The 14,130-nt window shown below is 36.2% G+C and overlaps 2 protein-coding genes across 2 annotated transcripts in view; both read right to left on the bottom strand.

The window, feature by feature from the left end:
• Positions 1 to 1,815: 1,815 nt before the first annotated feature.
• The window catches only part of PCDH15 (protocadherin related 15), a 1,763,546-nt gene continuing 1,751,231 nt past the window's right edge, over positions 1,816 to 14,130 (bottom strand). Inside the window, exons 35-37 of the mRNA XM_075612935.1 lie at positions 9,318 to 9,391; positions 8,819 to 8,954; positions 1,816 to 2,726 (exon numbers count right to left, since the gene is read on the bottom strand). Coding sequence (XP_075469050.1) covers positions 2,181 to 2,726; positions 8,819 to 8,954; positions 9,318 to 9,391 — 756 coding nt within the window. The 3' untranslated portion in view covers positions 1,816 to 2,180. The remainder of the gene's footprint in view (positions 2,727 to 8,818; positions 8,955 to 9,317; positions 9,392 to 14,130) is intronic.
• LOC142502096 (uncharacterized) lies at positions 5,115 to 7,849 on the bottom strand. Its single transcript, XM_075612936.1, has one exon. The coding sequence runs from the start codon at positions 7,766 to 7,768 to the stop codon at positions 6,035 to 6,037; it is 1,734 nt and encodes a 577-aa protein (XP_075469051.1). The 5' UTR covers positions 7,769 to 7,849; the 3' UTR covers positions 5,115 to 6,034.

Here is a 14,130-nt window from a genome sequence, read left to right on the forward strand (position 1 = left end):
AAATGTGATGCCTTCTCAGTTCTTGTGTCCTTGACCATTTTTCCTGTGCATATGCAGTTCATAAAAGTTTCATGATTCATTCACATCAGTATGATTCATTTGCCTTCAACACATTTTTATGTTTGATTCTTTTGAACTTGCATACTTATCAAAGCCTTGAAGAGGCATAATTATTACAGGTATTTAATTTTGTTTTTCATGTTTTGTAACACTTTCAGACTCAATGTCACAGTTGAATCAAAATGTATATCTAACTGAACCTATGAAAATATGTTTCATTATTAAAAACTGTTACTTATTAAATGCTGGTTCTGTGCAAACTCAAATACTATATTGCATAAAACTCCTATTTGGTACTAATAAGGAATGCATTTACCAGCCTTCTGCTTTGCTAGCCATATAATGTACAAAATAATTGCACGGTGCCAAATGCAAATAGCTATGAAACACATTGTCAATTAATAAATGCAATTAAACTCAGTCATGCAAAACACTTGGAATGTGTAAAATTAATGGCTTACTAATAATTAAGAAATGTGACAATAGTTTGAAATCTATCACCTACAGTACAACAGTAGCATATAAACCTAATTAAGAAGGAATCTTGTAAATCACATAATATATGACCTAATTTCAAATACAACACAAATGGTTTGAAAGAAATGAAATAAAAACTCCCTGAGATTGGAAACACTTTGATTTACAGTTTGGTAAAAAAAAAAAAACATACAATATGAATAATAATCTTTGCGGTGTTTGTTACAGATTTACTAACACAATATTATCCTTTGCATTCTTCCCTGTCTTAATAATTGGAGTGTAGTGGAATGTGGAGGTCTAGGCCACATTTGATCCCCGGACACAACAGCAGGTTTTTGAATGTTTACGCTACAAAGGAGCAGAGCAATAAATAACTGAGATCTTAAATCATTCTCTGCTACTGTGGACAATGCTTTAATGAAACTTAAATATATTAAACTCAACCGAAACCTTGAAATATATTGTAAATACAAACTAAGGTTCCAGCACTAACTGACTAGAGAATAATAGATTCAACACGGTAAAGGCCAAAGTAAATAATTTAATGTAGGCACAAGATAATAAAGTTAAACCTGGAGTGATGTGGCATTAGTAGGTAGACAAAAAAACCCTACAGTGAGGGTGGTAGGGGACAGGGAACACTGGGATAGGGAATGAACAATAAACAAAGACAGTGGGGGAAAAAAATAAAACCAATAAGGGGAGGGTAATAAGGGTGGCAACGTTTCGTGGAATAACCCCTTCCTCAGGCCTGTTCCCTCGGGTCTAAAGGACCACAAGGTACTTCCCTGGTCAATAGTCTCCCAACCACCAGAGCAGCACCCAGCAATCACTATACAGAGTTTAAGCTCAAAATGTCAGAGTCCTGCAAACAGCCAGAGAGAATGCATGAAAGCTCAGGGTCCAAACCAACAGGTCAAAAAGTCTCTTATCTCACGTCTCTTCCTCTAACTCCTGCTGCCTCCATGTGTAGCTGCTGTGTGTCAACAGTTGACTCAACTTTCCATAAAACCGTGTGTACATCTAGTACGGCATAAAATGAATTGCATTTAAGAAATACAGAAATAATATTAAATGAATATAATATTAAACCATCTTTCAAACTAACTTAAAATTTTATATAATTCCATGCAGAATAGCATAGGCTTGTCATTGTAAATGCTGACTCCAATCCTATAATGTTATATAGTATCTGTATAACATTCGCCTGTGCAGCAGCCATCATCTGTCTCTAGAAAAGTAACAAACAGAAAGTGATTTTTTTTTCTTTCATTTTTTTTTACTGTGCACAGTAAAACCACACATACAGCGTGTTAGGCAGAAGATACAGCAATTTGGGGAAATCAAGACAGGTTTGAATGACTCTTCAAAAATTGCATGTTGCTAATTAAACAAAACAAGAATAAACAAAACTGGTATTTTTCAATCCTGTGTTACATCGTGAATTGATAGCCAGTTGAAAATAGTTGATTGTAAAAGTTATTAATCAGGAAAAACTGAGTGCAAATTTGTTTAATTATTTTAACTGAATAAAGTAATATAACTTATGTGCACATTACAGAGCATATGTTTTCTTCCATTGTGATCATAGAAAGTGCAGTTTATTATAAACCTAATTAGAGTTAAAAAAATAAAAGATGTCATAGTTTTGTCATTGGTATGTGAAGATTGTTCCAAGGTCCCATCCACAGCTCTTCTTCATCTGATTGTATCTGGTCGCTGTGGTATTCCAGTGACTCTTTGACGTCTTCATTATCAATAACTGACTCTTGTTCATCTGTGCTTTTTATTTTACTGTCCCCTGACTTCATTGTTATGTTTTTTGTCACTGTAGTGCTAGAGGTCAAGGATATACTAGATGGTCTTGTGTTAAGTTTTACAGAGGCCCCTTTAGACAAAGTGTTCAACTGGATATTCTCCTCGTGTGTCACCCCCAGCTTGTCTAGTTTCTTGAAGTGCTTTCCAAGCCTCGAGGTTGGTGACATTTTTAAATTATTAGCGAGGCAAGAACGTCGGGTTCTAACCACAGACCCATTTTGAGCAATGTAAATATTTCCATTGACATTGTTTTGAATGTTTGTGTGGCTTAGACAGTTCCTTTGAGTTTCAGGAGCACTCTCTTCTCCAGTTGAACTAGTTTCATATTCCTGATCCACAACTAACTTGATCCTCTTTTTTTGGGCCATCTGGATGACAAAGAAAAAAAAGAAGTCAGCAGCTAAAACTAAAATAATGTAATCTTTGTTAGTTTGAGTAAAAGATGATTGATCATAGCAAACGTTATTTTGGTTGATTAGGTAAAGTAGATTTCAGTAATTCATTCTTTTTTTATTTTAAGTGCCTCTACATGGACAATTAAAATGCATTACAAAAAAAGGAGCAAACAGGTTCATAACAGATCATGAAATCATAGGTATCACACAGCAAAACATGCTTTACAAAATCAAACTAGATTCTTAATCTAAAAAAAAGTCGCAAACATACAGTAGTTTTTTATACGCTAAAGTGGCTACTGTATACTGTAATCTGTTAAATTTATAGAAAATATTTTCAAATGCATTTTTTTTTCCAAACTCACACACACACACACACACACACAGAATATTTAAACATCATACTGTTTAAAAGTATTACGTGTTGTGTTAACTCCCCCGTCCCACCCCCCAAAAAAAGAATGTGAGCAGTGGATGGAACACAAATGAGTAAATTGGGTTTAATAAACTTAGTAAACATCCAATGTCCTATTTAAAAGTGAAACTTTTAATAGCTCGCAAAATATAAGTAACCAAAATGATTAATTTTCTACTATTTGTATATTTACCCAATGAAAAAAACAAAGGGAGTAAATTAGTCCTCTCAGGTCTGTAAATTAAATTTAATAATAAACAAAATTATTACTGTATGTTATCATTTTCTTGCTAATAAAAGTTATTTCTTCCAAAGAATGAATTTGAAAATTATTATATGTTTAATTCAGTTTTATTTGTTGTAATGTTCAATTAAAGTATTCTTATTTATTCTGTTTATACTTTTTAGCATTAGTTGACAAATCTCAGCTACAGATTAAACCTCATTTTTGGTGGAACAAATACTTTATTAATATAATGCATCATTGAATGATTAACTAGATGAAGAGATACTTAGCATTCATATCACCCTGTGTGATTCATAGATGCGGATAGATACATAACTTAGCTGTAAACCCATAAAAGCTATCAAAACTTCCAGATGGTGACTTTTTTTTATATAAAATAACAAATTGACCATTCTCCATGGAGATGCTGCATCCCTCCAAAAAATATTAAATCAAATGCAAGTAAACATCAGATGTCAGTGAAATCATATTCAAGGACTGCAGACAGAGAAGAGTTTGGAGAAAAAAGCAATACTCTCCACAGCACATGTAATTTAAACAGCCGATAACTGAGAGTCACACTCATGCTTTCCATAGTGCTGGATCAAAGCAAACATGTATCCCATCAATGTCATGCAGCTCACAGGTGAAAAAGGAATGCTCTGAAACTACTGTATGCTCTGAAAATGAAGTGGTCTAGAACATGAGCAGATTAGAGTAGTTGAAACATTGCTTCGGAGAAGTGGTAGGATTGGTAGCTAAGTGGAAGAGGAAATAGAAGGAAGGAAAGGGAGAGAATGAAGGAAGAGGTTTAAAATTTGATTTTTTTTGTTCTTTTCTCTAGCAATTATATGTGATCAATATACAGTAAAGAAGCAAAAAGGGCATGTAATAAAAGGAGACATTGGACTGCAGCTTTAAATTTATAGAAGGACTTTTTTTTACTACAGTGATGTGATAACTGCAATTACAGAATGAAACAACATGAAGTATAGGTATTAAAGCTGTATCAATCCTTATTTTATGTAGAAAGGAGAAATTTAGTTAGTACGATACCTTTTATTTATTCAAATTAAAACACAAGTGTTATATTGTACTTTTTGAGATGCAGGGGATCCCAGTTACAATTGAATGAGTGCATATTGATGACAGGGTTGTTGCTGTTAGAGATATACATTAAAATATATATCATGTATAAAACAAAAAATATAACAATCTAATTGTTTTTATACAATGCTGTAAATAGTGCCATATGGGAGCAGTACTGTATGTAATATAGTAACTATTCATGTGTTTTATGCTTATGGATCTAAACATGAAAAGAGACTGTAGTAACTTCTTGAACTGTTAAACTAATATTAAACTTGATAATACCGAACATACAGTAGGCTCTATATTGCAATTCTGAATTCAAAGTGGCACTGCATTTGAAGGCTTTGGGATGATGTGATTATACAGCAGCAGGAAAATCCATCAGTTTCATAAAAAGTGTAGGTAACATATTGTATGTAAATCTCACAGTAAAGAAAGATGGAAAGAATGTGTAAAGATCAAAAATTGTATTATAAGAATATACTGTAATATAAAAGGATAAAAAGTTAGGTAGGAGACGAACAAATGCAGAAGAATAGAAAAGAAACTGGGGTATCAATGGAAGTCTGGTGTAAAATTTGACATAGGAAAATGTATCAATCTAAATTACTTAATGTAAAACATTGTTGATACTTTTTACCTACATCAATGGTGTGGGGTGTAGAACAAATGCTTTCTTCCAACCAATTGTTTTTTTTAACATGACATGTTTCTATAAACTTTTGGAACACTACATTAATGCAAATATAAGAAAATTACTTCCCTGATAGTGTCGGTATGGAATAGCAGCATAATCATACGATTGAGGAAACTTTGGTTATAGAATAAAAAAATAAGCCAAATATATAAAAGGAAATATAGGGATTATAAATAAGAAAATAGAACCAATAATCACACAATATTTGCATAAACATTAATATTTTTGTCGTATGATCTCAAAATCAATATATATTGCCATGCAGTTGTGCTTTATCAAGGTCATATTCTGGGATTCTTATACTTTATGAGTCATTGACTACTCACAAACAGTTTGAGATCCAGCAAAGGGGGGAGGGGGTAGATAAAGAGATATATAATCAGCCTGAAATGTTCAGAGTTTGTATTGGCATACTGTACACCCACTCTGAGATACAATACTGTAGGAAGGCAAACTTCATCATATTTGTATCAATAGCCAGATTTTAACTATTGAAAGTTTAAATTCACAAATCCAAGGACGTACAAAAAATGCTGTTACAGTATATCTAATTATACTGTTACAAAACACTATTAACACCTAAAATATATAACTAAAACTGAAGTTGATAATATTGATGGCATTCAAAACGTCATTATAATTGAGGTGGCAGCAAAAAACAAAATGTACATCTGTTTAACCTTCCGTGGATACTATCTGGAAATAAAGGGAAAACCTTCTAATAATGTAAGGCAATAATATATTGTACTTGTATCATCATATGAAAACTATTGTTAGATGATAGGAACACACAGAAGGCACTACAAACAAGACCATTCCTCACTGCAAAACATCTACCTACTATTGTCTTCTTAAAATGATGTGGAGTCACCAGCAGCTTCTGAGTCTGACACTTCTGAATTAGAACTGGAACCATGACCAGTGTCATGTGCATCTGATTGTTCAGAGGATATTTTTTTACTAATGCTTTTACTTTTTACACTTCCATTAGAGGTCTGCATATCAGAGTCCATGGAGGCCTCTGATGCATCATCTTCTCCTTGTCTGGCAGTGATGGTCATACTTTGCTTACGAATGCTATCTGTTTCATGGCTAACAATAGAATGATGTGATGCATTTCCATGACTGATGTCATCCTCATCTTCTTCATCATCGTCATCACTGCCTCCCACATTGTTTTGGCTATCAGTTTGCTGACTGTTCATACTCTTACTCACTTGACTATTAATAGATGTTCTAGACATAGATGCTTCACTTATGTTGTCGTCTGTTTCCACATGGCTACCATGATCACTTGCTTCAATAACATTGTCATTTTCTTCATTTTTCTCTTCTGAACCTGACTGGTCGTCCTCGTCTGAGCCTTCTTGTATTGTACTTTGTATTTCACTGTCAACAATTGACTTCTTGGACATGTAGCTTGATTTCGAGTTGCTTTTTGTACTTGCTTCCAAGGATTCATTGCTCCTGCTCACATCGCTTTTACCACTTAACACACTGGAACTATCACTAGCTTGTCTGCTGCTAGCAGATTTTCTATCAGAACTTCTCATAGATGATTGTGAGTCTTCAGTATCAGTGTCAGATACTCCACCATGGCAGCTAGATTTTTCTGAAGAAACTATTTTAGATTTTGTATCATCTTCCTCTTCAGAATTCTCATCTCCTGATTCATCCTGCCTACTATCTACTGATTTAGAAGAGGACTTTGTTTCATTTCCTGATTCATCCTGCCTACTATCTGCTGATTTAGAAGTGGACTTTGTTTCATCTCCTGATTCATCCTGCATACTATCTACTGATTTAGAAGTGGACTTTGTTTCATCTCCTGATTCATCCTGCATACTATCTACTGATTTAGAAGTGGACTTTGTTTCATCTTCTGATTCATCAATGTCTTCATCTTTTTCTTCGTCTGAGTCTACAGTACTTTCATTAGTTTCATCCTGATCCAATGTTACTTTCAAATAATCTTTATCATCTACTTGAGATGGAGAAATACTACTTCTAAGAGATGCTTCATCAAACAATTTTGATTTTCTCTTCTCTTTATCATCTTCTTCATCATCATCATCATCATCTGAACTCTCTTCAGGTTCACTTTCTGCTGTGACACTAATTGAGACTGCAGATTTTGTCTCGTCTCTTTCAGACTCACTTATATCTTGAGTTTCAGAGTCTTCTTCGTCTTTTTCACTTTCAGCTATAGACGTTTTGCTGGCAGAACTCTGTGATTTACGCCTTTCTTGAAATTTTCTGGCAACATTTATGCGTTTAAGGGCACGGTCAAATCTTCTTGAGGCTGTTGGCTTATCAGCAGATTTCTGGAAATAACTTCCTTTTATAATCATACTGTCATCGCCATCCACTTGACGTGCAGAGACTAGTTTAGCATAAGCAGAATCTTTTCCACTGCTTTTTACTTTTTGAAGTATCATTGGAAATATTCTTGCTTTTTTCCATGGAGAACGATGTAAAGGATCTGTAGCTTCAGAAGCCTTTTGGGCACTAACTGCAACTCGACTTAGTTGTATAACTGTTTTTAATTTTTTCCTTCCCTGACTTGTATGAACTACACCTTCCATGCTACTTCTGGATGGTCCAGGTCTACCTGCTATACTTCTACCTATGGAATATCCTGGTCCCTGACCTCTACCTCTCCTTGAAGAACCTCTGCCTTGAATTCTTCCCTGAAATTATGGAAATGGATCTTAATTAACAATTATAAATTAATTAACTCTACATCGCAAAATACCTGAACATATTTCTAAGGGTATGTATTTTTAGATACAATATTTCTAAGCATATTGCCATTACACTGACATTGGTTAAAAGCATAATCTGTAAATTAATTATATAAAGAATTGAACTCATTGGGATCAATTCATCTAACATTTTTCTAATTAAGATTAGATGTTTCAATTTACATTTTAAACTATACTTATATTGCAGTGAAGAGAACAATTAGTGGTACTTATTTCTGGAGACTTTTCTGCGTGTATTTTACCATAAAGTATATTGCTAATTAGTTTTTCATTTGAAATATAAATTGCAGCGGTAATATAACAGAGTTAAATATCTAATTTGAAACACAAAAATCTATATAATATTAATCTGCTTTGATTTTGTTTTCACACATAAGATGTATACATTGTTTTATTTCAATTGTGTTATAATTTTATGTCACGTATATTGTAAAGCGCTATGTACAGTATCTGGATGGCACCATATAAATAAAGATATACATATATACTGTACAAATCTGAAAAAAATACACATACTTATTCTACATTTTATTTAACACCTATTTTTTATATTTATCTATTTGCATAAAATGCTTAATAGTGCATACAAGTAAAGACAACAAAAAATACACACATTCCTCAAAATGTAGGTCTCCTCTAGGACAGAGGTACAAAGTACATCTCTACTCACAAGTTCAGAATGCAATTCTTAATTTATTGTAACAGCCAAGAACAGAAGAGAAACAGTGTTTCAGGTCCTATATGGGGGACCTAATGAAAGGTGTTAACAAACATGATTTTTAAGCTCTAGATTCTGAGTCTACCATGGTGATTATCATAGAAAGCTGCTTTAATGCATGAAAAGTGCTGCACAGAGTATTATATACTTACGTCTCCCTCTGCTGTAGATCCTTGTGGGCTGTAATAGTAACCCCCATCATTCTCAACAACAACCTCACCATACTCTTCATACATTCCAGATGGGGATAGCAACCTTCGTCGGCTTCCATACTGTGGCAGTTCATACCTACGGTAACAATGATACTATTAAAGCAGCAATACTACTCCCCCCCTTTTGTTTTTCTTTTGTCTTTTTCACTGCTTGGGCAGGTGGGCTAAAGCCTGCTACAGAAAAAAAAGGATGCTTTAAAACTCTATCAAATGGCATAAAGAGTTGAATAAAATAAACAAATAAAAAACAGTCACTATTGTCTAACACTACAGAACCGATTTATTTAAAAAAAAAAAAACAACATATAATATTTCACATGTTTTGCTGTTTTACGTGACTGTCTATACAGTCATAGATATTTACAAAGTTTAGCAACTTTATTATACATTTATTATACATTTATTATATATGTTTTATAAAAAAAAAGCAGTTTCATACCCATGTTCATAGTTGTAGTAGTCTTGCCCGTAATACTCTTGGCCAGGGTCGATGCCAGACTCCATAGATAATTCCTTCAGAATAGAACATGATGTTACAAAAATATATCAGGTTTAGAGATGATTTATAGATATTTTTACTCAAACCATTATGATTATACATTTAATAGAGTTGCTCAAAAAGTAGTCCCACGTTTCATCTTTGTCCAATATCTAATTATGAAATCAATATAGAGTTTTTGGTTAAGGAAAATATTGATGTGATTTTCTGCGGGAGCATTTAAAAATGGTAGGTACTGGTCACTACCTGACTGCATTGAGTAGAAATGTTGTGGGCTCATGACATTTCTGTATGTACACTTGTATATGAACGTGTCCAATAAAAAAACTGTTACAAAAAAAAAATGGTAGGTACAGTAATTTCATAAAAAAATTATTCTGCCCTTGTCACTGTATATTTGGAATTTGCCAGTCCAATAAAGTACAGAATAAAATACTAATTTGAGATTAACAAAAGAAGCATGGTTTAAATGCTTTGTATGGGCTTCCATGTACAAGCTTACACAATTGTCTCTTAAATTATAAATCAATAACAATGGTAGAAAATGTATTATAATGGCTGACAACTTTCGTTATGTTGCAGATTTAGAATAAGTAGTTAAGCAGGATTTCTATATTAAACAATTGGTTGATACCTCTTATTTTTAGAATAACCATCTTCAAATTAAATTTTTTTAATCCAAAGAAAAAACTTATCATTCACTATCTCTAAAGTCCCTGACTGAAATCACCCAGTTTTTTGGCTCCATTTCCTCTCTGAATGAGAAGAGTGAACTACTAGTTATTGGGGATTTCAACAACAATTGTCCCGACCCTAAAAACAACAAAATCCAGATACAACTCATGTTGTACAACTAATGTACTCTTGTACTCTCAATGTATAACTTCCTGGTAAAACATTTTTATAAATAAATAAATGCAACTCATTTCCCAACCCACAAGGACAAACCTGAAATCTAACAACCATTCCTTGCTAAACTGGATTCTCTCCTATAATTCCAGCAGTATCCAATCCTCTGGTATCCTTCCAGACATTTTAAGTAACCATGCAATAGTGTACTGTGTAAGGAATATCAAACCACCCCAATCAAGTCCTAAAGTTCTCCTCACTAGAACATTTTGAAACTTTAACCCACAACAGTTTCAGGCTGACCTTACCAGCTGCCCTTGGTACAGAATCGACTTAATTCTCAACCCCGATTCTGCGCTTCACTATTTCCAATCCAAGTTCTTAAAACTCTATGATACCCATGCTCCACTACGCAGAATAAGAGTACGGGGGGCCCACCTTCCCTGGATTACAACTGACCTTATAGCGCTCTACCATTTTACCTCTTTTGAAATCCTAGTTGGCAGAATATGCCTCTCCTTTTCTAAGCCCATCTTGCTAGCTGGCATCTACCGCCCCCCTAAAGCCCCTCTACAATCTCTGACTGATATCACCCAGTTTCTTGGCTCCATTTCCTCTCTGAATGAGAAGAGTGAGCTGCTAGTTCTTGGGGATTTCAACTTCAATTGGCTTGACCCTAAAAACCACAAAATCCACACACAAATTAAATCGCTTAACCTATCGCAACTCATTTCCCAACCCACACGGACAAACCTGAAATCACACAACCATTCCTTGCTTGACTGGATTCTCTCCTCAAATCCCAGCAGAATCCAATCCTCTAGCATCCTTCCTGACATTTTCAGTGATCATGCAATAGTGTACTGTGTAAGGAAAATTAAACCGCCCCAATCAAGCCCTAAAGTTCTCCTCACTAGAACATTCAGAAACTTTAACCCACAACAGTTTCTGGCTGACCTTACCAACTGCCCTTGGCACAGAATCGATTTAATTCCTGACCCTGATTCTACGCTCGACTATTTCCAATCCGAGTTCTTAAAACTCTGTGATACCCATGCTCCACTACGCAGAATAAGGGTACGGGGTGCCCACCTTCCATGGGTTACAACTGACCTTATAGCACTCTACCAGTTCAGGGATGCCTTGTGGAAAAGCCACAAAGTAACTGGCACTACTAAGGATCTCAATCACTACAGATGCCTGCTGAACATGTGCACAAGGCAAACAAGGCATGCAAAAGCACAATATTACTCTGACAATCTCCACCAGAACACATCAAACCCAGCTAACTTCTGGAAGGTTATCAACAACATATTCCAGCCTTCTAACCATCAACAGCCAAGTAACATCACTAAGGGCGATCTTACTCTGACAAACCCCACCGACATTGCAAATGCATTCAATGATTACTTTGTGGGGTATGCTACTAACTTATTAGCAAAACGCAGCCCAAACCACAAACCTGAATCTCATCCTGGGAGTACCCCTAAAGCCCCACCCCCTCCCAACACTGCCCACAATTTTCAATTTGGTCCAGTATCCAAAGAGGAGATTATACAAGCGCTTCTCAAATTAAAACTAAGCAGCCAATGTGGACCTGACTTACTACAATTTAGGTTCCTAAGACTTGGTGCCCCAGCAATTGCCAAACCAATTGCTTCCATAGTCAACTCTATCCTGTCTGCAGGCCATATCCCTAAGACCTGGAAAGCTGCCAGAGTTGTCCCAATCTTCAAAAGTGGGGACAAAAACACTGTCTCAAACTACAGGCCAATCTCCCTTCTCCCAATCCTATCCAAAGTCATGGAAAAATGTGTCCACTCCCAAATATGCGATTACTATAACAATACAAATTTCCATAGCCAAATCCAATCTGGCTTTCGCCCCAAACACTCTACCGTAACTACCCTGCTAAAAGTTTGCAATGAAATCCAGTGTGGAATGGATTCAACTCACTGGGGTCAACTCACTGGGGCAGTATTCCTAGATTTTGCAAAGGCTTTTGATACTGTGATCATGCTATCCTGCTTAACAAACTCCAGAGCTCTGGAATAGGGAAGCATGCTTTAAACTGGTTTCAGTCCTATCTACTGTATCAGGTAGATTCCAACATGTGTCCATCTCTGGCTCTAACTCTAACCCTCTGGATATCACCTGTGGCGTCCCGCAAGGCTCTGTTCTGGGGCCCCTACTCTTCTCAGTGTTCATCAATGATCTCCCCACAGCTTGTAAGGAAGCCTCAATACACATGTATGCAGATGACACAATCCTATATCCACACAGCCATAGCCTCTCTGACCTTCAACACATACTTCAGTCTGACTTTTTGAGTCTCGAAAACTGGATTTCCCAAAACAAACTGGTTTTAAACACTGACAAGACTGTAACAATGGTATTTGGGACCAAGACTAAATTTTTAAAGCTTCCAGCGACTGAGCTCCACATTAGAACCAACACTAACACCAGCCTAACTCCTGTCACTAGTTTTAAATACCTGGGCATATGGCTTGACTCCCACTTAACATTCGGGATGCACATTGATACCCTGACAACCAAGACCTATGCCAAACTAGGGATACTTTACAGGAACAAATCCTCCATAAGTCTCCTGGTCAGAAAACGTATCACACAGCAGATGCTAATGCCAATTATTGACTATGGAGACATAGTTTATGGCTCAGCAACTCAATCCCACCTTGGCAAACTTGACACCCTCTACAATTCAATTTGTCGTTTTGTTCTCCAATGCAACTATAACACACATCACTGCGAAATGCTCAAAGAACTAGATTGGTCATCACTCGAGTCTAGGCGCAAAGTTCACCTTTCCTGTCTTGCCTTCAAATTCTTTATGGGCAAGCTACCCAGCTATCTGAACAAGCTCCTCACCTCTACCACATGCAGCACCTATCACCTGAGATCAGACTCCAAAAGACTGTTCACAGTCCCAAAGCTCAACAAAGTATCCGGCCGCTCCTCCTTCTCTTACCGTGCACCCCAAAACTGGAACAACCTACCAGAGTCTCTTACATCTACCACCAGTTTAAGTTCTTTCAAATCTAAGGCTGTCACACATTTTAATCTGGTCTGTAACTGTTTCATACGCCCATAATATATTATCTTTAACTGTGCATACAATGTCTTGTATATAATGTATACCCTGCTCATTTATGTAACTGTATTTGTAAACATGTATTTGTCATCATAACTCTGTGCCCAGGACATACTTGAAAACGAGAGGTAACTCTCAATGTATTACTTCAGGGTTTCCCAAACTTTTTTTTCCGTGACCCGGTTATTTTTTAACTTCTTTTTCGTGACTCACTAAAAATTTTATCGCCTATACTGGCCTATAGGGCCTGCACAGACACACACACAGCCACTGATATACACACACACACACACACACACACACACAGACACTGATACACACACAGACACACACACAGCCGCTGATACACACACACACACAGCCACTGATACACACACATACACAGCCACTGACACACGCAGCCACTGACACACACACTGATACACACACAGAGCCACTGATACACACACACGCAGCCACTGACACACACACCCAGCCACTGACAAACACTGACACACACACACACACACACACACACACACACACACACACACACACACACACACACACACACACACACACACACACACACACACACTGATACACTCACAGAGACACTGCTACACACACACAGACACTGCTACACACACACAGACACTGATACACACACACAGACACTGATACACACACACAGACACTGATACACACACACTTACACTGATACTGATACACACAGACACTGATTCACACACAGACACACACACACACACTGATACAGATACACACAGATACACACACACACTCACTCTCCCC

This window comes from Ascaphus truei, chromosome 8 (genome assembly GCF_040206685.1).
Source record: "Ascaphus truei isolate aAscTru1 chromosome 8, aAscTru1.hap1, whole genome shotgun sequence".
Taxonomy (NCBI): domain Eukaryota; kingdom Metazoa; phylum Chordata; class Amphibia; order Anura; family Ascaphidae; genus Ascaphus; species Ascaphus truei.